The sequence below is a fragment of the Pseudorca crassidens genome, chromosome 19 (assembly GCF_039906515.1).
Source record: "Pseudorca crassidens isolate mPseCra1 chromosome 19, mPseCra1.hap1, whole genome shotgun sequence".
Lineage (NCBI taxonomy): Eukaryota > Metazoa > Chordata > Mammalia > Artiodactyla > Delphinidae > Pseudorca > Pseudorca crassidens.
The window spans coordinates 52,983,618-53,006,880 of NC_090314.1; the positions used below are offsets into that span (position 1 = coordinate 52,983,618).

General features: G+C 62.8%; 1 protein-coding gene across 7 annotated transcripts; it reads left to right on the plus strand.

Annotated features, from left to right (window-relative positions):
* The first annotated feature begins 324 nt into the window (after positions 1-324).
* Positions 325-18,887, plus strand: CEP131 (centrosomal protein 131). 7 transcript variants are annotated; one of them, XR_010937798.1, is made up of 26 exons: positions 325-548; positions 2,978-3,179; positions 3,917-4,026; positions 4,471-4,585; positions 4,887-5,014; positions 7,386-7,499; positions 8,046-8,201; positions 9,461-9,578; positions 9,936-10,052; positions 10,255-10,405; positions 10,923-11,017; positions 11,480-11,662; positions 12,023-12,343; positions 12,453-12,581; positions 13,674-13,790; positions 14,230-14,332; positions 15,047-15,248; positions 15,510-15,617; positions 15,715-15,832; positions 16,119-16,193; positions 17,164-17,306; positions 17,386-17,563; positions 17,657-17,853; positions 18,325-18,437; positions 18,575-18,635; positions 18,710-18,887. XR_010937798.1 is itself a non-coding variant. In XM_067717605.1 (25 exons), exons 2-25 carry the CDS (start codon positions 2,994-2,996, stop codon positions 18,782-18,784), a joined length of 3,300 nt encoding a protein of 1,099 aa, XP_067573706.1. In that variant the 5' UTR covers positions 325-548; positions 2,978-2,993; the 3' UTR covers positions 18,785-18,887. The 7 variants fall into 7 exon arrangements, 4 of the variants coding, with proteins under 4 accessions (XP_067573706.1, XP_067573709.1, XP_067573708.1 ...); XR_010937799.1 differs by having other exon boundaries at positions 18,328-18,437; XR_010937800.1 differs by having other exon boundaries at positions 18,403-18,437.
* Positions 18,888-23,263: the final 4,376 nt, after the last annotated feature.

A 23,263-nucleotide genomic window follows, 5' to 3' on the forward strand; every position in this document is an offset into this window, starting at 1 on the left:
TGAGTTGGGGTGAAAGAGAAGCTTGGAGCGACCACACACCCCCGGCTGCTGTCCCCGTACCCCGCCCCTTACTCCTCCTCCCCCATCCCTCCCCACAGGCTCCGCCCAGGACCCGCCCCCACGTCTGCTGAGACCCCGCCTCCCGCAGCCAAGTCCAATCGGCAGCCCGCCGCCACCACGGGCTCCCAGCTCTCTGCTGCTCCTCCCACGCCTGAACTTCCCGAAGGACAGCCGAGCGGCCCAATGAGCTCCCGGGATGTCCGGAGCGGGCGGCCGGAGGGCCAATTCGAAAGCGGCGCGGGCAGGAAAGGCGGGCCTCCGTGACGGACGGGGAGGAGGTGCTAGGCTGTTTGCTGGTTGCTAGCTGCGGCTGCTCGCCCGGCCTCCCGGCCGTTTCATTGTCACCGGGCCTCGGAGTCAGCGCCGGGGCCGGGGGCGTGAAGTCGCCGGCCCGAAGCCTGGGCCCCGCCGGTCCCCGCCTGGAGGGCCCCGCGCACCCCTCGCCGTTCGGCCCCGCAGGCCCAGAGTCCCAGGCCCGACCCGCGCAGGTGAGGGGATCCCTGTGCTGGTGGGGTTGCCCTCGCAGGTGAAGGGGGGTCCAGGGCCTGCGCAGATGATGGGGCCCGCGCAGGTGAGAGGGTTCCTGGACCGCGCAGGGAGGGGCATCCCGGGCTGCGCAGGTGAGGTGGAACGTGCAGGTGAGTGGGGCCTCGTTCCGATGAGGGCGTCCCCGCGCAGGTGAGGTGGTCCTGGGCCCGCCCAGATGCGGAGGCCAGCGCAAGTGAAGGGGTCTGGCCCTCGCACAGGTGAGGGGGTCCACGCAGGTGACCGGGGGGGGGTCCTTATGCGGGTAAAGGGGTCTGCCCAGATGAGGGGGAGGGTGCAGGTGAGGGCCCATCGGTGCCCCCGCACAGGTGAGGAGGGGCTCATGCCCCAGGGCCATTGAGCTCCTCCTGCCTTCCCAGGAGGATGGGGTGGAAACCAGTCAGCAGCAGTCCGGTCTTACCACCTTGAACCAAACCGCAGAGAGATGGGGAGGTGCCGGGCAGAGAAGCTGCCTGGGGTCCTGGGACAGCCCATCTTGAGGGGTCCAGGCAGAGACTCTGGACACCCACCTTCAGGTCCTGGGAGGGACACCTCTATATGCAAGGTGAGGTCTGGCCTGGAGGTTTCCACGGAGAGGCGGTGTTTACCATCCCAGAGCCCTGCACGCTCCTTGAGTGGGCCAGCCTGGGTCCACGTGGGTGTGGCCAGTGCCTCGAGGAGAGGAGGGTGTTAAATTTCACCCCCAGGACCCGACCGGAAATGCATAACTGAGGACACTGGCCTGGTGAGTGGCAGGGACAGCCTCTGCCCTCACGCTGGAGAGTAGGGGCAAAGCCTCTGCTGTGGGTGTTGGGGCTGAAGGAGGCTGCAGTGCTGACCTTGGGGGACGATGGTGTGTGCCCGCTGGCCCACCAGAGTCCTCCCTGGCACAGAGGGCTGTGCTCATTCCTCTCTGGTCATTCCTGGTGCCGCTCACCCCCTCTTATTACCTGAACACCTGCCACGTGCCGGGTTCTGGGGCTGCATGGTCCCCACGCTCATGGACCTTACATTCTTACGAGGGCGTCAGGCAGTGCACAGACCAACCTGTGTGCGCAGGTGGTCAAGTGAAGAAGAATGAAGCAGGATGAGGGAATGAAGAGTGACAGCGACAGGCAGCCCTCTGAGTGAAAGGGGGCCTCGTGACATCCCAGGGAAGGGTCTCAAGCAGATTGAGGAGGGAAAAGGGAGGCAGTGAGGAGGTTACAGAGGTTAGGGTCAGGTCTGAGGGGCATTAGGCATGTGGACTTTATTCTCCCTGCCTGGGAGTCCTCGGAGGGTCTTCACTGGGGGCATAACCTGATCTGAGACCCGGTTCAGAAAGATCAGCTGTGGCTGCCCTGCGGGGAGGGGCTGGGCCGGCCAGGCAGGGCCAGAGGAGGGGCTGCTGCGGTTGTCCAGTTTGAGGAGATGGGGGCTCGGATGGGGGTTGTGGAGGGAAGGGACTGACGGGGAAGGGGCATCGGCTGGGTTGCTGAGGGGGCAGGTGTGGAGGTGAGGGGGAGGATGTCGGGACGAGACCTGGATCTTCGGTCTGAGCCGGTTTCAGAAAATGCCCTCCAGGGAAGGGCGCTGGAGGTGGTGGTCAGGAGTCCGCTTGGGTCTGAGGTGCCAGGGGCTGCGTGGTTAGCTAAGTTGGGAACTAGGGGACGGGGGGCGGGAGGTATACCTGTGGGAACCGGCAGCCCATGGATGGTGTTTGAAGCCAGGAGGCCAGAGGCAGTCCCCCGGGACGAAGAGAGAGGCCCAGGGCTGAGCAGTCGGAAGAGGAAGGGCCAACACGGGCCGCTGCAGAGGTGGCCAACCTAGGAGGGGAGGAGGGGAACCTGGACACGAGAGCAGATGCTGCCTCCCAGGAGCTCGTGGATATTCTGGGTGGTTCTGAGGAGATGGAGGGGGTTCTGTGGTCAGATAAGTTTGGGGGCCCTAACCCCAGTTAGAATATCGCCTGTGGGGTGCTCACCACGTGCCAGCCTCACAGCCGTCTTGTCTGAGCCTCATGATAACCCCTGGGGAGGCACTTTTAAAGGCCCATTTTACAGGTGAGGCATATGTGGCCCAGGCGGGTGGAGTACCTGCCACAGGGTGGGGGCTCACAGCCATGACTGCCGCAGCCCCCAGCCACCCCCAGCAGTGCCCCTCCGGGGAAGGTTGTCTTGACCCCAGGAGGCCCTCCTTTAGCCGTTTGTGCTCGGGGTCCCACTCTGTCACTCGCTTCTTCTCCTGATGAGGAGATGGCCACCCAGTGAGGAGGGTGGTGGGCGTGGCAGGCTTCTGGGGAGCTGGGTGGCAGGCAGACTCAGGTGCCCTGGGCCCCTGCGGCCGGGCCAGAGGTTATGTGTGCGCATCTGGTTCCTCGGAGGACACCTCGCATCCCTTCTTCCCTGCTCAGGGCCTACTTGTCCACCATGAAAGGCTCCAGGGCCCTCAGCGGCCCCTCCGGCCCTCCCGAGGGCAGCCCGGAAAGCATGGACCTGAGTCTGACAGGCCTCCCTCCGCCCATGTCCCGGCGTCCCAACAGTGCCTCCACCGCCAAGCCCATCGCCCGCTCCATCTCTGTGGTCACTGGCAGCGAGCCAAGGAGGAAGATGCTGGTGAGTGTTAGGGCTGGGCCTCAGGTCCAGGGGTGTCCAGGGCCCCCTACCTCGGGGTGGCGTCTGACTCCTGGGTAAGCTCCACACCTCAGCAGGCACCTTCATGTCCATCATCCGGTGCATCCCTGGGGCCACCCCGGGGCAGGAAGGACTCCGGCTTGGAGACCAGGGAGCTGACTCACCAAGAGGTCAAGACTGGGGTCGGCTGGCCCCGGGCAGAGCCTAGATCCTGCCGGCACCAAGCCCTCTGTCCCTCCTGTTCCAGCAACATTTGGATTTGTGTGATTCCTCTGTAAACGGGGTTGATGTGTGGGGAAGGAGGAGCTCCTGGTGGCCTTGAGATACCAGGCAGGGCAGGGCAGGCGGGCAGCAGGATGGCCACGGGAGCTGCGGGACGAGAGCTGCAGGGGGAGTGAGCGGCCAGGCTCGTTGGTTAGAAGGTGATGAGGAGTATGGCCAGCCTTTGTTGCGGCTCCCGGGCGGGCCTCACACGCTTCCTCTCGGACCTTCCATCTGCCAGGGGTGAGGAGCTCCCACTTCGTGTGAGAGGCCGAGGACCTGCCCCCGCTCAGCAGGTCAAACCCAGGACCCCCATGCTGCTCCCCTGCCCACCTGTCTACGTGTGACCCAGGAGGGCCTCTCCCTAAATCTGTGTCCACGCCTGGCCTGGTGCCGCGTGGACTGGCGAGGGTCTAAAAACTTGGCCACATGGTTGGTTGCTTCCCTCCTTTTGGCAGGAGGCCCCAGGGCCCGGAGGCTCCCGGGCCATCAGCAACCTTCGCAGATCTAACAGTGCCACGCAGGTCAACCAACCACAAGCCAACCAGGCATGGCCTGGCCCCCTAAGGTAACCTCTGACCCCTCAGGTACCCCCGGCCTGCTCTCTCCTCCCTCTGTTAGCCCTTCTCCCAGCTTCACTGGTGTGAGCGCTGGCTGGACGGGGGGCCAGCCCTGGGCGGGGCGGGTGGGATGAGTCTTGGCCCGTCATTTCCTGCGCAGGGATGTGGACCTCAAGGCCACCATCCCCCTGCCTGCACCTCTTCTTTGTCCTTGCTGCGCTTTCCCTGAGGTGTTGTGGTGGCCACAGGACAGGTGTGAGCACCTCTTCCAGGCGCGGTTGTCAGATCGGGGCTGACAAATGATATTTTATGCTGTGGGCTGGGGAGCAGGAGTCCCCACCGGTGACCTGGTCCCTCCTGTCCCCTCGTAAGATGACCCCTGTCCGGGTTCCTGGAGCTGGGCTCCCCGGGCCCAGTGACTATCCCTGCTTGCTGTCCTCTCTGTGACACAGGCCAGAAGAGCCCCCGGACTTCCTGACACTCTTCGAGGGCAGCCCCGGTGGGAGAAAGAGGCCTACCGGTCTGAGCAAAGCTTCCAGCGAGAAGGGAGCCACGTGGAATGTCCTGGTGAGGCTGCAGCTGAGCTGAGCGGACAGGACGTCACGCGGCCCATGTCCGTTGGGAGTGACACCTGGTTCCGGCTTCGTTCTCGTTGCCCCTGCAGGGTGGGCCAGCAGGGGGTGGGGGGCATCAGTGTTAGTTAGCCAGCTTTGACCACAGCGGTCAACGTAAGAAGGAGCAGCAGAGAATGTCCCAGCCCTTAGGCCATCCCACCGCTCCCCATGTGTGTGTGGGACAGTGGGGGCAGGGCAGGGGCCCTGTGTCAGTGGCGTGTGCAGCGAGGTCACAGGCTGTCGTCTATGTGCAGGATGACCAGCCCAGGGCCTTCACCTTGCCACCCGATGCCCAGAGTCCTGGCACCCTCGACGTGCCGGTGGGCCCACGGAGGAGAGAGTGCACGGTGCCCCTGGCCCCCAACTTTACCGCCAACAACAGGTGCGCCGGCTGCAGGGCCACACGGCCCTGCCCACCCAGAGCTCCCGGGGGCGGCCGCTTTGTCTTACTTGTGTCTGGACCAGGGTGCCTTGGAACATTTCTGTGGGCAGGTTGCTTAACCCTCCTGGGCCCCAGGATCCTCATTTATACCAAGGGGATAATGGTTGTGTTTGCCCCTCAGAGTCAGGAGGATTGAGGAATCCAGGATGTGAACCTCAGAGCAGAATCTGCTCAAGAGACGTTGTTGATGTTTGGGGCACACTTTTGTTTTTACCGGAGTTAAAAATGATCTCTTGTTTTCCTCCTTGGTTCGTCGTCTGTGTGTGGGTCACTTCTTCTCCCAGACTTGGCAAGAGAACCTTAGAACTCCCCTCCAGCAGGCCAGCAGGTGCCCTGCCCGTCCACCTTCCTCCAGAGAAACCTCTCGGAGCCCTGTCTTCTCTTGCCTGGGTCCGAGCTGGCCTCCCTCTGCTACCCCCTCCCTCCTGGTAGGCCCTCCGTTTCCTCCATCTCTCGGGGAGCACATCCTCCCGTAGATTCCTCGGGAAGGATGTGTGGGAGGTAAAGTTTCTAAGACCACGTGTGCCTGAACATGCCGTGACCGTTCCACCGACTGAGAGTTTGGCTGGCGCTGAGTTCTAGATTGGAAAGCCTTCCTGACATCTTGAAGCAATTGCTCAGTTTCCGTGGAGAGCTGTTGTGAATTCACTGCCTTCCTGATCCCCCAGTCCTTTCACGTGTCTGTTTTCCTCCCTCTAGAAGCAGTTTGAGTCATCTTCTCATTTCTCTGTTGTGGAAGGTCCCAGGGCCAGGCCTTCGACGTGCTTCTTTCACTCATCACACTGGGCTTTGGTGGCTGGTCCATGTGCACACTTGTGCTGTTCGGTCCTAGGAAATTTCCTCTTGTCATTTCTTTGACAGTTTTCTCCCTTTTCTTTTTCCCGTTCTTTCTGCGACTGCGGTTATTTGCACGTTGGGCCTCCTGGGCTGGTTCTACAAAGTTGGCGTCTTCCCTTTTCTTCCTCTTCAGCTTTGGGATCTGCTTTCTGATAGATGCACTTAACTGTGTATTTCAACCCTTTGCTCGCTCTGTTTCTTCTCCTGTAGCTCCTCTTGTTCTCGAGTGTCTCTCCATCCTTCCTCTTTCGTAGCATCTTGTTCTTGTTTCGTCTCTCACGTGTTTGAGGATTCCACGCAGCGGCGGCTGGAGCTGCCGGCACCGGCTCACTAGGCCGACTGTCCTCCTCTGCCCGGCTCTGGTTCCAGGGTGTCTGAAATCAGCCATGGTGGGAACTATTGTCACTGACAGTGGCAGATGCTGCAGATAAGAGCTTTTCTCTCTAGAGACTTGGCTGTTAAAGATTTATCAGCACAGCCTGACACTGAGTGTACATTTGTTGAAATGTCCTGTTCTTTGCTTGGCCTTATTTCCATCATATTCTGTTTGTTGAGTTTTTACATGTGGGTCTTTCCCCAAATGTCTGGAATACTGGCTCTGTCAGAATTTAAGAGGGAGGCCCTAAAAGTTGCCTGGAGGCTTCACTTTGGGGTGATTGTGTGGGGACCAGGCTGCTGTGCTGGGGGCTCCCCACCTGTCTGCGTCTGGGACTTTTCTGCTGGGGCTGCCCAGTGTCTCCAGGGAGAGATCCTCCTGTCTCCCCCGTGGGGTTATTTGCGGGCTGGCAGGAAAGGGCTGGGGGTGTCCTGGTCCAGTGCACAGACTCTCACCTGGAGACCTAGCTGCTTGTCTTCTGCAGGAGGAGGGGTGGGGCAGGGCGGGCTTGGCCTGATGCTCAGTGAGGAAGGGGGTGCAGGCGCAGCTGCTGCTTTGGAAGAGCCAGGTGCCCTTGCTTCCCGCACCTCCCTGGATTCTGGGGTGCAGACTAGCCACCTCATGGCCCCTGCGGCACCCAGGTTTCCCCTCACTCACTTTGCGAGTCAGTCACCGCTGGGCTCTCTGTTCCTCGTCCTCAAGAACTTTGTGGACATCTCTTTGCCGCTGTCTCGTCTTCTCATCCTTGTGTGTTTGTACATTTTTTATTCCTTCTGGCGGGTTTGAGAGAGGCAGAGGGAAAACAGTGTGTATTCCATCCATCACATGTAACTGGCAGGGGAGGTCCTTTCTCTGTTGACTGGTCTGTGACCGTTCCCCCACCCTGTCGCAGGCATGTCCGAAGTCAGGGGCCGCAGTTTTCACCCTCAGACCTTGGGTTCTGCTCGGTGGAATGCCCTGGCGGAGCTTTCTCGGGTCCCAAGAAGGGCCCCACCGGCAGGGACGCTGAGACGATGCCACAGTGAGCCCTGGCATCAGCAGCACGACTCGGGGGTGTTTCCCAGAGCCTGACCCCCCTGCCCCGGTCTCTCCTGGCAGGAGCAACAAGGGCGCCGTGGGCAACTGCGTCACCACCATGGTGCACAACCACTACACCCCCTTGGAGAAGGTGCCGCCTCCCAAGAGCTCCAACCACATGGCTCCCTCCCTCAAGTAAGGCCCTGGCTCCAGCCTTGCACGGTGCACAACCTGGGCCACACAGGTGGGCCCGGGCTCACTCCAGCCTGAGGTCCTGCTGAGGAAGCCGCAGCCACACCCTGAGTCTCCGGTCCCCGGCTAAGACCAAAGCCAAGGAGGGTCTCAAGCAGGGCTGAGCTGAGCTGAGCAGAGCAGCCCCTAGTCCGTCACCCCTACATCCGCTGTATAGTGTGCTCAGGTCAGGGACGGCCCATGGGTGTCTTGAGTCACCATCTGGCTCTGGGATCCTGTAACATTTGAGACTTTTCTGCTGTTTTAAATGCAGTGCCCATTAACCCTGGATGCCACCAGACGGGCTCTGGTGGGGGCAGAGTAGGTGACCCGGGCAATGACCAGCAAGTCAGAACAGGGAACAGGATCTCTGGGTGCCTCCTGCCAGGCCCAAGGCCCCAGGACCAGGCCGAGGCACCTCCCCGGGCTGCGGGCAGAGCCGTCCCCCGGGGGCCAGGAGATGGGGGCCCTGTCAGGAGGCTGTGAGCCTTTCTCTGCCCTCCCGGTCAGCAACATCATCAAGGCAGCCACGGACGAGGGCGAGGGCAGCAGCCTCGGGAAGCCGCAAAAGAACGCGGCCCGTAGCAACCACACGGTCCAGAACAACTCGGGGGGCACCGCCGGCCAGCTCAGACGGAAGGAGGTGACCGAGGAGGAGGCTGAGAGGTGACCGCAGCTGGGGCTGGGAGGAGCCCGGAGGTACCAGTGGGAGAAATTTCCATTTAAGAGTTGTTTTAAGATATATAGGCTGAAAAGACCACACGCACAATTCTTTTTATATAAAACGTCAAGAAAGGCAAATCTGCAGAAACAGAAATTAGAGCGGTGGCTGCCTGGGGCCAGGGGAGTGCTTTGGGTGGCGATGGAGACGTTCTCAGACCGGACCATGCTGGTGGTCGCACAACTGTAAATTTACTAAAAACCATTGAATCGTATACTCAAAATGGGTGAATTTTATAAGTATGTAAACCATACCTCAGTAAAACTGTTAGTTAAAAAAACATTAAGCAGAAAGAAGATATAAAACTGAAAAACTCCAAACAACTGATGGAGCCGCCCCTAGAATCTTGCCCCAGGGGAGCGCGGAGGCTGGGCGTGGTGGGACCTTTTGCTGCAGCCCCAGGTCTGTGACGTTGTGCCCCGTCAGGAACCACTTAGCGATCAGAGGCTGGGCTTTGAGAGCCTCACCTGGCTGAGCAGTCACCCCTGCTGTCCCAGTAGAGCTTGGGACTGGGCCCTGGAAGTGGGCAAGCGGGACGAGCTGGGTGAGGCCCGGGGGTCCCCGCCAGGGCTCCCCTCTGCGTGCATGTCCCACGGCCGGTGACTGCTCACATCCTAGATGGTCCATTAGCACCTTTGCTGAGTGAATCAACAAAGTGTCCCTGAGAGCCAAGGTGAAGGCTTTGGGTTTAACCCGCTTTACTGAGTATAGTTTACGTACAACAACACACGCCCCCTTTAGGGCACAGGTCTATGAGTTTGATGCACGTGCAGACGGAATGATGTCACCCCCTGGGATCCCCTCGCATGCCTCTCACCCAGCCCCTTCCGGCCGAGACCCTGGCCACACCAGCCTGTCCCCTGCAGCTTGCCTTCCCTAGCAGGCCCTGACTAGAGCACTGGCCTGTGGCCTCCTGTGCCTGGCCTGCAGAGTCCCTGGTTTGTTGCTGTTTGTCTGTGAGTAATGTCGCTGTCAGGAGCACACGGTGCTCACCCATAGGTGGTGGGCCTTTGGGTTACTTTCTGTTTCTAGCAATTGTGAATAACCTGTGTGGATGAGCATTTCTATTTCCCTGGGGAACGCTGGCACCTGAAGAAGGGCCACGTGCACAGCCGCCGGCTTCTCTGCCTGCCAGGCCTTCTGGAGACCCGGGGAGGGAGGCCTTGGCTCAGCCGCCTCCATCCTGAGCCCCACTTTCTGGCAGGTTTATCCACCAGGTGAACCAGGCCGCCATCACCATCCAGCGCTGGTACCGACATCAAGTGCAACGGCGCCGAGCTGGAGCCGCCTGCCTGGAGCACCTGCTGGCGTCCAAGCAAGAGGTCAGCGTGGGTGTGTGAGCCATACCTTGAGGGCACGGGCGAGAATCCCAGGGGTCCAGCTATATGGCAGGGTTTCTCGGACCAGTGGGGTTGAACCTAGAATTGCCCCATGGGTCCCCCCCATCTGGGGGCCCAGCTTCCTCCCTCCTGAGTCACTCGGTTGGCAGGGCCTGGGTGCCAGGTCACCCCTGCTGAAAGGTGGGGTGGGTTTCTGGCTGGGATGCAGAGCCATCTCCCACCTGCAGGAGCCGCTGGCCACCTGGGAGAGGGGGGGCTTGTCCTCTGTGGGGCAGAGAAATGGCAGGATGGGGCAACCCCATCTTCCCAGTGAAACCCACCATGGCTCGGCTTCTGCAGGGGCAGCGGCAGCGGCTAGGAGAGGGGACCCTCCTGGACCGGCACCAACAGAAGGAGGTGGCCAGGAGGAAGGCCCGGGAGGAGAAGGCGCGCCAGGCCCGGAGGGCAGCCATCCAGGTGAGGGGTGACCTGAGCCACATGGGGAGCCCGGTGCTAAGGCAGGACCCCCGGGTGCCGAGAGCACCACTGCGCTCCTGGGGGCCCCGCCGCCCCCTTCCCTGAGTCCCTGGGTGTGGGGCCTTGGGCAGCACGGCTTGGGGAGGACAAGGGGCCGCCCTCTCCCCTGGGCGGGGTTGCTCACAGGTGCTCCCCACGGCAGGAACTGCAGCAGAAGCGAGCCCAGAAGTCAGGTAACGCTGACCTTGGGCTGCTGAAGGGGCCGGGGGAGCCGGGGAAGCCCCAGACCACCCAGGAGCCAAGCCTGAGGCCGGGGAGCGCCGCCCAGCAGACCCGCAAGGCCAATAACACTGGTGAGCAGGTCTGAGAGCCCGGAGGCTGCCCTGCCACCTGCCCACCTCTGCCTCCAGCTCTATGTACAGGCACCCCGGGTATGGTGACCCCAGCTGCAGCCATCCCTGAAGGCGGACACCCCATGCCCAGACCTCTCCATCCCCTTCCCTCAGGGAGGCCCGTGGCTGAGAAGGAGGTGTGGCCTCTGCCAGTGTCCTCTGGCCCCCTGTGCCACTGCCCTGTTTGTGGCTTCCATCCGTGGAGGAGGGGCGTCGTTCTCAGCAGACGCCAGGCCCTGCTCCTCCACCTGTGCCCCAGTTACTCTGGAGCTGGACACAGGGTCCCTACAGAGCAGCTGCACCAGCTACCTGACCTCTCGCCCCGGGAGGTCAGGGCTCTCCATTGTCCCCGCTGTTCCATGCGGTCCACTGTGGCACGTGCTGTCTCAGGCCTGCATCCCCCTTCCCTGGCCTCTTCCCAAGGGCTCCCCCGCGTTCGCTGCCCCCAGGTGGGCTGACGCTGCGTTCCTTTGTGCAGGGGCTGGCCTCCGCACTGCGGGCCCGGAGGACCCCTGCCAGCCTGCCCGCGACTCGTCGCCAGAGCCCCGGCAGCTTCCAGAGGACAAGCCTCAGGTCTCGGCACAGCCCTTCCTGCCCTCCCTGCCCGGCTTCAGCTCTGGGGTGCATCTGTGCTTGCCCTTTCCCTGCCCCTCCCCGGCTGTGGGGTCACTCACACCAGGAAAGGCCACCCAGGATGGGTCTTGTCACTCCAGCGGAGGGCTGGGGTCTCAGTGGTTGCTCTGGAATCCCACTGGGTCTTCATGGACACTGGGGTGGAGCCTGTGCAGACCCACAGAAGAGAGCTGGAAGCTCAGAGGTTAGGTGTTGGCCAGTGCCTCCAGCCTGAGGGACGAGGAGGCCAGGTCCGGACCCATCTCACTCGGCCGCCCTTTTTGTTTCCCTGGAGGTGGGTTGGGGGGCAAGCCCAGTCCCTGTGGCTGAGCGGGCAGGCACCCGTGTGGAGGAAGCCTCACCCCGGCCTCTCCCCACACCGTTCTCTGGTGGTCTCTGCCTCTAATGGCCCATCTGCTGCAGGATGCCAGCTCCCGGGACGTGGCTGGCGAGGGCCTGGAAGCTTTGGGCCCTGCTGGGAGCAGGGCCAAGTCCAGGGCAACCCTGGACGAGCTGCTGGACACGCTGAAGCTGCTGGAGCAGGAGCCTGAGCCGCTGCCCCGCCCCCAGGCCTACCACAAGGACAAATACGCCTGGACTGACGAGGTGACCGTGGGCCTTGCCACTGTCCACGTGGTCACAGGGGCACTTTGGGGGCCAGGGAAGTCCACCGGGCTCCTCCCTGCTCTAGTCAGGATGCTAACGAGGGCCAGATGGGACCTTGTTGAACCCCCCTGTCATCCCCGGGCTCACTAAGGTTTAGGACCCCCAGAATAACCCAGGGGTGGAGATGGGGTGGGCACCACCTCTCTGCCAGTGGTGCCCCCAGGTGATGGATGCCCTGCCAGGGTCTGGGCAGCCCGAGAGGCCCTCCCTCCAGACTAGGCCCTCCCCTGCCCCAGGGGGCCCTGAGCAGCTCCTAGAAGGCCAGCCCAGAGTCTTCCGCTGCGCCCCCGCCCCCCGCAGGAGGACGATTCCAGCTCCCTGACAGCCGACAACCTAGAGAAATTTGGGAAGCTGAGTGTGGCTGCTTGCCCCCGCGAGGACGGGCCCCTGCTTTCGGAGGCCAAGCTGCAGAGTATCATGAGCTTCCTGGATGAGATGGAGAAGTCTGGGCAGGGCCCGCCGGCCTCGGCCCCCCAGGTGTGGAGGGGTCTCCAGGGGCCCGTGCCGGAGGAGGGGCTGGGGCGCCTGGAGCCTGCGTCCGAGGTCAGCACATCGGTGATGCGGCTGCAGCTGGAAGTGGAGGAGAAGAAGCAGGCGATGGTGCTGTTGCAGAGGGCGCTGGTAACGTCGCCACCAGCACTGCCTCCGTCCCCATGTCCCCAGCTGGAGCAAGTGCCCGGCCTGCCCCCTGAGGGCCTCATCTCTGTCTCATCTCCCGCACCCCCCACAGGCGCAGCAGCGCGACCTCACCATCCGGCGGGTCAAAGAGACGGAGAAGGAGCTGGGTCGGCAGCTGCGGCAGCAGAAGGAGCACTACGAGGCCACCATACAGCGGCACCTGTCCTTCATCGACCAGGTGGTGCTGCCTGGGAGGCGGGGCTTGAGGGCAGGGCTATCAGGACCTGAGCAGTCAGGGAAGAGAACGGGACTGGGTTCCCGACCAGCTCGGGCCTCATGGAGATTTCTGGAGCCATTGGCCTCCCCTGTGGGTCTCCTTCTCCTTCTGTAGAAATGGGCAGCATCTTCCCCTGTGGGGACCAGGGCTGGTCCTGTCTGTGCACACCAGCCCCACTGGGTGCTGCTCACCAGCCCCCAGCAATGCTCCCCCCAGCCATAATCCTCCCCCCACCCATGGCCGTGCTCCCCAGCCCAGCATGGTGGGCGGGCAGCAGGAGCTGCTGGGCAGAGCACATCCAGGGTGGGGTCCAGGCATGTGGGATCACTCAGAGGACCGCTTGGTCCTCTGGGGGCCTGGTGGGAGGCGTCCAGCAGGACACACCCTGAACTTTCCTGTGCCTTCCAGACTGTCCGTGTCCCGGGGAGGCCACTCCTGGTCTGCTGGGGCTGGTGGGGCAGCCAGAGCTCCCTTGACAGGGTGGTGGAAGCTTCAGCCCCACGCTGTGTTCAGTCAAGCCCCCTCATCGGGTCCTTTTCTGAGGAAAACTCTGGTGCGGGGTCTTTGAAGAGAGGCAGGCGCCCAGAGGAACCGAGCGGCCTCCCGTGATCATTAGCGACACTCTGCCTGGTGGTCATAGGTGTCTCCAAATTGGGGGTCTGCCTGGAGCCCTCAGTGAGGCTGGGTGCCATCCTGGGGCTTCACAGAGACCCCTTGGCAGGCGACGGGCAGGCCCTTCTCCACAGGCCAGGTGACGGGGTCAAAAGAATGACCCCCATTCCAGGAAGCTCCTGATGTGGTCACAGTGGAGGGCTTGTGGCCAAGGCACCGTCCCTGCCTGAGCTCTGCTGACACCAGCCAGGTCTCAGGGGGCTTGAGGGCCGGGGGCAGCTGCAGCCCCTTGTCCATGTGTGCACACCCTCCCAGACCCAGGGTCCCGCACAGACCCAGGAGCAGCGGGGTGTTTGGGGATTTGGTGCACTGGCCCCCGGGTGAGGGGAGGCGGGATCTCCTGGCCTCGTGGGGCAGCAGCTTCACCTCCGCCCCTGGTCGCAGTTGATCGAAGACAAGAAGGCTCTGGGTGAGAAGTGTGAGGCCCTGGTGGCCGAGCTGAAGCAGGGGGACCAGAGGCTCAAGGACAAGGAGGCCCAGATGCGGGAGCAGCACGAGCTGGTGAGCCCCTCGCCCTCCTGACACCTGACCCCAGGCCTGCTGTGCCTGCAGGCCCTGTGCGAGGAACCCCAGGACAGGTGGCCCCGGAGCCTCATTCCCCGACCTCCGAGCTGCTTCCCGCAAGCCCAGCAGGTGGCACACCCCGGGGCAGGGACTGAGGGACTCGCGTGGCCCCTCCCATGTCACAGATGAGGAGGTGGGGTTCGGAGGAGGTGACCGAGGACATGCCGCCGCTCTGGTCCCTGGTCAGAGGGATGCCACTTACTACTCCTGGCTTTCGTTCAACAACGACCCGCAGCCCCTGGTGCTTCCTGCTCTGCCCGAGGTCACTGTTGAAAGGCCGCCTCCTGAAACCCAGAGGATGGCCAGAAGGGGGCTGTCATTTGCATCTTCCCGCTTCGCACAGCTGCTCTGTTGACTCTTGTTTCCTTGCTGGTAGGAGATTAAGAAACTCAAAGAACTCATGAGCGCCACGGAAAAAGTCCGCAGGGAAAAGTGGATCAATGAGAAGACCCGGAAGATCAAGGAGATCACGGTCAAAGGTGGGTGCCGCTGTGCCCAGAGCTGCCACTCGGGCGGAGTAATCGTGGGGGTCTCGAGTGAGAACAGTAGTTCCAATTGCACACGTGGCGGAGAGGCTTCCTGGGAAGCAGTGAGACTCAGGGATGCGGCCCAGCTGGCTCGAGGCCAGGAGGAGCAAGGGAGGCTGGCGGCACACGAGCTTGGCCACAGACCAGCGTCCAGACAGAGGGCCCGGTCCGGGTTGGGGGGCCTCATCTTCCCTTGGCTGGGCTCCCCTTGCTGGGTCTCCTGGTCTCCTCCAGCTTCCAGGGGAGCGAGCCATATGGGGGTTCGGGGTGGGGGCCGCCTGCTGGCGGCACAGTCGCTCCTCTCCCACTTTGAGATCCCTCTGAGGGCTGATGGGGCAGCCCCAGCTGTGCCTGCCCATGCCCGGCCCTCCTGCCCCAGGACACCCTCTCCAGTGAGCCCCCTCCTCCAGTGGGAGACCCAGCAGGCCAGAGCACCAAGGAGGGAGTCTTGGTGCAGTGGGCAGGGAGAGATGCCATGGGCACTGGTGGACTCAGCTGTGCTTTGGGCTGGAGCCCGGGGTGGGGGGGTCCTCTACCCGGACTGCAGCCCTGGTGTCATGGTGGGTAGAGGTCAGGGGTCCCCCACAGTACAGAGGGGCGAGGGGCAGCGCCCCCGCAGTGGTGGAGGAGGGTCCCTGCAGCACGGTCTCCCTCCACGCCCCCCAGGCCTGGAGCCTGAGATCCAGAAACTGATCGCCAAGCACAAGCAGGAGGTGAAGAAGCTAAAGAGCCTGCACGCGGTGGAGCTGCTGCAGGCGGACGAGCGCGCGGCCCAGCGCTACGGACGCCAGGCGGAGGAGCTCCGCGAGCACCTGGAGCGGGAGAAGGAGGCGCTGGGCCGTCAGGAGTGGGAGCGTGCCCAGCAGCGGTGAGGGGCCCAGCCCTCTGGGGACGTGGAGGGTGGGGGTGAGGCCTGGGGTGTGCGCAGACCCCCCCAGAGCGAACAGCACTTCCTCCGCAGTGGCCTCCCTCGGAGGACAGAGAAAATGGGGCGGTGTAGGACACCGAGGGATGCGGCTGTACTGGACAGTTCAGTTCTGAGGGGCGTGCCCGGCTGGCGGCTGGGGTGGATGGGGCGGGGACTCCAGCACTCCGGCGGCCCCACCTCCAGCGGGTCCTGTGTCCGCAGCTTCGAGCAGCACCTGGAGCAGGAGCAGCGGGCGCTGCAGCAGCATCGGCGGCGGCTCTACAACGAGGTGGCCGAGGAGAAGGAGCGGCTGGGCCAGCAGGCCGCCAGGTACCGCGGGGAGGGGAGGGGAGGGGAAGGCCCCCGCCCCGCCCAGCCCCGCCCCACCCCGCCCAGCCTGACAGAACTGGCCTCTGTTCACCTGCAGGCAGCGGGCGGAGCTGGACGAGCTGAGGCGGCAGCTGGAGGAGAGCAGCTCGGCAGGGGGCCGGGCCTTGAGGGCCGAGTTTGAGAAGGGGAGAGAGGAGCAGGAGCGCAGGCACCAGGTCAGCCCCGCCCCATCCCGCCCGGGCCCCGCCCCTCCAGGCCAGCCCAGCAGCAGAGCACCCATACCACCCGTGGAGAGGGGCCACTGCCAGGAGCAGCGCCCACCTGCCAGGGTGGCAGCCACTTGGAGTGCTACGCTGAGCCTGGGTTCCTGTGACGGGGCTCCCCAGCTAGCTCACCACAGACCCCCAACTTGACCGCAGGCCCCATCCAGGCTCTTGCAGACACTGCCCTGGGTGGGGAGCAGCCAGCGGGGGCTGCTCTCACCCTGTCACTGGCCCCCAGATGGAACTGAAGGCCCTGAAGGACCAGCTGGAGGTGGAGAAACAGATGTGGGAGGCCAACTCCGCCAAGAAGGAGGTGGGAGGCGGGTGAAGCTGGGGCAGGGGGTGGGGTCTTCCTTCCCTCTCTCCCCTCCTGCCCGGCACCCCAGGCTTCAAAGCTGGCTTGTAGGCTCCACCTCTGTGGCCTCCCCTCGGGCACATGTGGGTTCTGGCTGCCCAGGGCTGGCGGTGTGATTCTGGCTGTACTTGAGTGAGCTTCCAGGTGGCCTCGGGAGAGGCCAGGAGGCTGGAGCGAGCCCCACTTGGTGGTGGTGGGCATTCCTCACCCTCCCCTCGCCCAGGTAGCTGCTCTCAAAGTTGACAGGCCGACCTGCAGCCAGTGTAAGGGGCCCACGCAGGAGCAGGCTTTTCCTTGTCCTCTCATGCCTTTTACCAGGTGTGCTGTGTCACCTCTCCTGTCCTGGAAGGAGGCTGTGGTGGACAGGCACCCGGGGCCACACAAGGCATCAGCCTGGGGACAAAGCCTGAGCAGTGGCCCAGCAGCCATGCTACTCCCCACCCCCAGCCACGCATGGAGGGGTCCCCGTATCTGTGGGACACGTTCCCAGACTGTTTGCTGAGTTAAAGGGTGCGGCATGTTAAACCTAATGGCGCTTTCCAGGTTGCCTTCCAACAGGCTGCCCCACTGACGCTCTTGCCCCCAGCTGGGGGCACCCGGCCCTGCCCTCAGCAACCAGATGAGGTCCCTTCTTGTATCAGGAGGGTCAGTTTGGCAGCAGACGCGGTCTCTGTGGCCTTGGTCCCAGGTCTCTGGCGGGGGAGAAGCACCAGGCTGTGCTAATGGTTCTTACTCAAGCCCCTGTTGTGTCTCACGCTGGGTGCTGATGACAGGACGTGGCCTCCACCCCTGAGGACAGGTGGGGCCTGGGGTAGTGCGAGGCCTCTCCTTCCCTGCCATCAAGGCATTCCCAAGAGTCCATGTGGCCATCCCTCGTCCTCCGCCAACCTCAGCCGGCCCCCCCAAACCCCCTGGGCCTCCCCTGCAGGAAGCGTGGCTGCTGAACCGGGAACGGGAGCTGAAGGAAGAGATCCGGAGAGGCCGGGACAAGGAGATCGAGCTGGTCATCCACCGGCTGGAGGCCGACATGACGCTGGCCAGGGAGGAGAACGAGCGGGCCGCCGAGAGCCGGTGAGGCCCCGAGAACCCCGGAGCGAGGCCCAGAGACTGGCAACGGGGCTGCCTCTGACCCTGCTTCTCCCGCCCCCAGGGTCAAACGCCTCCGGGATAAGTATGAGGCGGAGCTCTCAGAACTGGAACAGTCGGAGCGGAAGCTCCAGGAACGGTGCGCAGAGCTGAAGGGGCGCCTTGGGGAGGCCGAGGGGGAGAATGTGCGTCTGCAGGGCCTGGTGCGGCAGAAGGAGAAGGAGCTGGCGGATGTGAAGGCGGTGAGCAGGCGGGAGGGGTGGCCGACCACCAGCCCCCAGCCCCCGCCGTCCCCTCACGCCGTCCCTGTCGTCCCCCCTGCCACCCCACCCCAGGTAAATGAGCAGCTGGCTGGCGAGCGCAGCAGCCTGGCCCAGGTCCTTCGCCAGGAGTTCGCTGACCGGCTGGCAGCTTCTGAGGAGGAGAACCGGCAGGTCAGGGCCGAGCTGGCCGAGCTGCGGGCCCGCCAGCGGCTGGAGCTGGAGCAGCTCACGCGGGAGAAGCAGGCGGAGCTGGAGGAGGTTCACGGGAGGTGGGCCGCAGGGCTGACTGGGGTCCTGGGGAGCACAGGGCAGGGGGAGGCAGGCGGGACCCTGTGGCTCCAAAGAGGACGCTGGGCCCAGGAAGGTGAGCAGGCTGTGCGCCCTCCTGCCAGCTTCCTGCCGACGCAGAACTGGGCCCCATCACCGCAGCTGCTCCAGGCTCTGTGTTTGAGGCTCTGTCGTCCTCTATGTGATGCTTGGCCCCAGAGCCTGGGAAGAAGCCCAGCCAACCCCAGCCAGGGCGGGTGCCCTATGTGTGGGCGTCCGGAGAGGAGCTCCCTGGCCCTTAGCCCCCTGGGCCTGGGTGGAGTGGGTGCTATGCAGAAAGGATGGACACCCTCCACCCCCTACTCCCCCTGTCGCCGTGGATCCCTCAGTCCTTCCCTGGTCCCTACCTGCCTGCCCTCCGTGGGTGCTCTGCAACGCAGGCACGTGGTGGGGGCTTCTTGTCCTCCTCTCAGCAGGGAGCCCTTCCCAAGGGGCGTGGATTCACACGGGGTCAGCCGTGGGGTCACAGATCCTGTCATTGGCTTCTCCAGGCGGCCCAGTGCCGCAGTCAGCAGGGCGGGACAAGGTGGGCAGGAGTGGCCCCTCCTGTTCTTTGGGGGATGGAGGCCCCCCACCGGCCACCCTGCTGCACTCAGAGCTGCAGGCCGGCGTGGGGGTCCGGCAGGGGCATCGCACAGAGGCCCACCGTGCGCTCCCCCGCAGGGTGAAGCTGGCCCTGGCAAAGAAGGAGGAGGCCGTGAGCAGCCTCCGGAAGCAGCACGAGGTGGGTCCCCAAGCCGGCCTTCCTTGGGGGAGCGGGGGTGGCTCGGGCCTGACAGGGTGGACGGCCTGTTGCAGGCCGCGATGAAGAGGGCCGACCACCTGGAGGAGCTGCTGGAGCAGCGCAGGCGGCCGTTCCCGAGTGCCAAGTGACCGCCGACAGCAGCAGGCTGAGGGCGACTGGCGGGAAGTGCTCTGGCCGCCCCTCAGGTGGAGCACCGAGGCTACGTCGTAACAGTAAAGAGGTGTCTTTTAATACTTTGTGTGACCCTGATTTGTCTCTCCTGGGCTGGGGCCTGGGGTGGCGGGGCTGGAGGCTGCTCAGGGCCAGGTGTGAGGTGACCCGACCTAGCTTTGCTCTTGGCCTGCCCCCCATGTTCCCTGCCTGGCCCTGCGGTTCCGCAACTCAGGCCCCAGTCCCAAGCAGAGAGAATGGCCCTCTGTTCCAGCCTGGGCCTGGACGAGCCCCATGACGCTCGTGCCCCCTCACCGCACCCCTCGCCCCTGGGGACGGAGCTCTGAGCCTCCTCCCCGACCCCTGCACAGGCTGCTGTGTGCCCCCTCCATGGTTAGAGAACTGGCCAGCCTCCCTGAGGGCCTCTCCTTCCTTCCCCCACTCAGGACACCCCCTGGAGGTGACAACCTGGAACCTGTGAGAAATGGGCACTGGACAGGCCCTGCCCACGAGGAGGGTGGAGGCCCCTCCTGGAAGGTCTGGGCAGGGGAGCGGGAGGGCAGCGGAGGGGACACTCCCCCTCTGGGAACTCTCCCCCGCTGCCCTCCCGCCAGGCACTCGTCGCTGCTGCTGCCCTGGCCGAGGGTGCTGGGACCAGGTCTCTGGGGAGAGCCGGCGCTGGCCAGGACAGCCCTCCTACTGGCCCAGGCGCCACCCTACTTGTGGGAAGGCGCAGGGCTGGCCCTAGTGCAGGTGGAGCCCCTCCTGCGCCCTTGAAAGGCCCTGGGGCTTGGCCTCTCGCTAGTGTGAGTCCCGGCAGCGATCACTCTCAGTCTCAACCACCAGGAGGGCATAGGCAGACGCCCCATGGGCCTGAGGCAGCTCACAGGAGCGCTGACCTGCAGGCCCTCCCGGCACCCGCATTCCCTGCTTTGGGGTACCGGGGGCTCAGTTTCCTCATCTGCACGGGACGGCTCCTTCCTTCCTTCGTGCCAGAGCTGATTGCTCGCAGAACCCCAGGCCAGAGCTGGATACAGCAGTGAGACGAGCAGGGCCGCTCTGGGCCTGACCCCTCCTAGGTGGAGTGCCTGGCCTGGTCCCTGGGCAGAGCACATGTGTGCCATCCATGTTCCCTCCCTTGCGGGGCTGTCTCATCGCCATGAGATGACCGGGCAGAGAGCAGGCCTTGCAGCCCCTCCAGCTCCAATTGGGGCTCCCAGTCCTGGGGCTCAAGGTGAGGAGGAGGTTTGCTTAGTCACCCACAGCGCTCCTGGCCCCTGCCTGTCTCCCCTTGGGACAGCTTTGCTCCTAGAACCCTTCCCACTGGGCCTAGAGCCCCTCCTAGCTCCCCACCCACTTCAGCCAACCAGCTGTCTCTGCCTGCTGTTCTAAAAGCCAGGCTGGCCATTTGAGGCATTCCTCCTGAGTCCCAGAAAAGAGGTGGGGAGGGGCTGGGCCCCAGGGGCAAGGTCTTGGGAGTGAGCTCTGCCAGGCGAGGGGCGGTGGGTCACCAGCTCAGCAGGCTGCGGGCTTCAGAGGCTGGGTCTGCTCGACCCTCCCTGAGCTGCACAGAAGCGGAGGGCGCTGGCTGCTCCCTGGTCTCCAGGCCAGAGGCTCTGGGGGCAGGGCAGGGACCAAATCGGGGAGAAGCAGCCTCTGGATGCTCTGATCCACCCCCAAAATGTAGTTTTACCTGAAGCTGTCGTTGGGAGTTTCTAAACTATGGTAGTTTTGCAAGTAAGGTTTTCAGCAGATGGGAAGACAGGTACTTGGGGTGACTTTCAGGGAAAGATGGTGGCACAGCCAGAGAAGCAGAGGAATGGATGGTGGTGACTTTCCAATCAGGGAGATGGTGCCTGACTCCCTAGCTTCTGATTTACGGGTTTCCATTCATCTGTTCATTTGTTTGTTCATCCACCCACCCACCCACCCACCCGTCCACCCACCCACCCGGCCACCCGGCCACCCATCCACCCACCCACCCACCCACCCACCCATCCATCCATCCACCCACCCACCCATCTACTCACCCACCCGCCCATCCACCCACCCATCCGCCCACCCACCCATCCATCCATCCACCCACCAACCCACCCACCCACCCACCCACCCACCCATCCACCCACCCATCCACCATCCACCCATCCACCCATCCATCCACCCACCCATCCATCCACCCATCCATCCACCCATCCATCCACCCATCCATCCACCCACCCACCCATCCACCCATCCACCCACCATCCATCCATCCACCCACCCATCCATCCATCCACCCACCCATCCACCCATCCATCCACCCATCCACCCATCCATCCACCCATCCATCCACCCATCCATCCATCCACCCATCCACCCACCCATCCATCCATCCATCCATCCACCCATCCATCCACCCATCCATTCATCCATTCATTCATCTGTTCACAAGGACAGGTTGGGTGTCCTTCTGTACCAGTCTCTGCATCCCTTATACTCCTTCATTTCTGCTATTATCTGAGCTCTTTGCTTTAATTTTATTCAAGTTTTTGTTGTCACAGATAATTTGCTCCTGACATTAACTGGTTTGGAGCTTTGTGTCATCCTGGGTCTCCGTCGTGCCCATGAACTGCCCATGGGCCTTGTGGTGGCATCTCACACGTCCCAGCTGGTGGAAACGTGTCCCTGAGAGGCTACAATGCTGGGGGTGGGGTGGGAGGCCTGCCCCGCTGGACTGTTCCACCTGCACAGGTGTGCCCCAAAGAAGGGGGGCTGAGACGCCATTCCTGTTCCCTGGGGTAGGGATAGTGGGCTGGGTGGCACCGTACGCAGGGGTGAGGGTATCTGTTAGGCCCCAGCCTCCCAAGAAAGGTCTCCTTGGCCTTCTAGCTCCTCTGGTTAATCCATTGTGTTTTTTTAAGTCTTCTATATCCTTGATGATTTCTTTCTTACTTGCTCTATCAGTTCCCAAGAGAAGAATGCTAGAATCTCCAACTGTGATTGTGCATCGTCTCTTTTTCATTTTAGTTGGCCCATTTTTGCTTTATGCTCTGAGACTATGTTAGTAGGTGCATACAAATTGAGAGCTGTGTGTCTTCCTGGTGAGTTGACTGTTTATCTTTACAGACTGTCCCTGTTTGCCTAGCAGAGCTTCTGGCCTTAAAGTGTTCTCCATCTGATAGTAGCAGCCACACCAGCTTTCTCTTTTTCTCTACCAGCCACAGACAATATGCAGACGAATGGGCACAGTCAGGTGTGGCCTGCATTGAGCTGAATTTGGACCCTGGTCCAGAGGGATTACTTTTGCTCTGGTGGCAGTTAGGACAGGACTGGGCTGGCTGAGGCTGGGCTCCAGTCTCTGTGAGGACTGGCTTCATACTCCTGTCCTCCCTCCTCACTCCTAGCCCCATAGGACCCACAAGCAAAGACCCTCCTCCCTGGCAGGTACTGAACACCCAGGAGACTGCCGGACGCCCTCCTCAGCCACTCAGCGTCTCCACCAGTTGCAAACCCTGGCAGGGACCCTGTGCCAACGTCAGGCTTGCTTCTTGGGTTTTCCTCTCGGGGATCTCAGAACCCATGTCCTTGATGCTTTGCTTGCTCATAATAGACAATAAATAAGCAACTCATATGGTATATTAGAGGATGCTAGTGCTATGGAGAGAATAGATTAAGGAGAATGCGGAATGCTGGGCAAGGTAGGGTGGAATGTGAAACAGGGCGGAAGGGTTGACCTCTTTGGGATGTTACATTTGAGGAAAACATAGGAGATGAGGGAGTTAGTCACACAGACAGATGTCTAGGGAAGAGCATAGCAGGCCCAGGAACATGCAAAGGCCCTGGGGCAGGGTGGTTCCTGGCTGGGGAGCAGTGGGGTGGCCAGTGTGGCTGCAGTGAGGGTGGGAGGGTCTAAAGTCAGGGAGCATGTGGGTATCCCAAGGACTTGGCTCTTCTGCATGAGAGGGGAGTCTCTGGAAAGTTCCGAGTGAAGCCACGGGTCTGACTTGTATTATAAAAGGACGTCTCTGGCCGTTATATTGAGAACCCACTGTTGGAAGGTAGAGGCAGGGAGGCCAGTCTGGGGGCCAAGGTGGTCATCTGGGCAAGAGCTGGTGGTGGCCCAGATGGTGGGGGAATGGGGCTCTGGATGCATTTTGAGGGCGGAGCTAGTGGGATTACCTTGCAGGTGGGTGTGAAAGGGAGAGGAGCCGAGGATGGTGTGTGAGCTTGGCTCGCAGGCTGCTGCTCCTGCGATAGCCCAGCCTGGGGGCTCCTGAGAGCAGTGCCTTCACCCTGGGGTGATCTAGCCACCTTTGGCCCCTCCATCCTAGAGAGTCTGGAGTCCCGTGGCAGCTGGAGGAGGGAACCCATCACACGCACGCGGATGCAGGGGGCTGAGATGGGGGCCTAGTGCTCTCCCGGCTACCCGTCCCCAGGATGGAGTGGGAAGCACATCCACACCCTCTGCATGGTGACCA

Bases quoted from the DNA above. Each gene is read 5' to 3' on its own strand.
- CEP131 (XM_067717605.1), top strand. From the start codon at position 2,994: ATGAAAGGCTCCAGGGCCCTCAGCGGCCCCTCCGGCCCTCCCGAGGGC. The intron at 10,053-10,254 runs GTGAGGGGTGAC...TCCCCACGGCAG, and splicing joins CCCGGAGGGCAGCCATCCAG to GAACTGCAGCAGAAGCGAGC. The intron at 17,854-18,574 runs GTGGGCCGCAGG...GCTCCCCCGCAG, and splicing joins CTGGAGGAGGTTCACGGGAG to GGTGAAGCTGGCCCTGGCAA.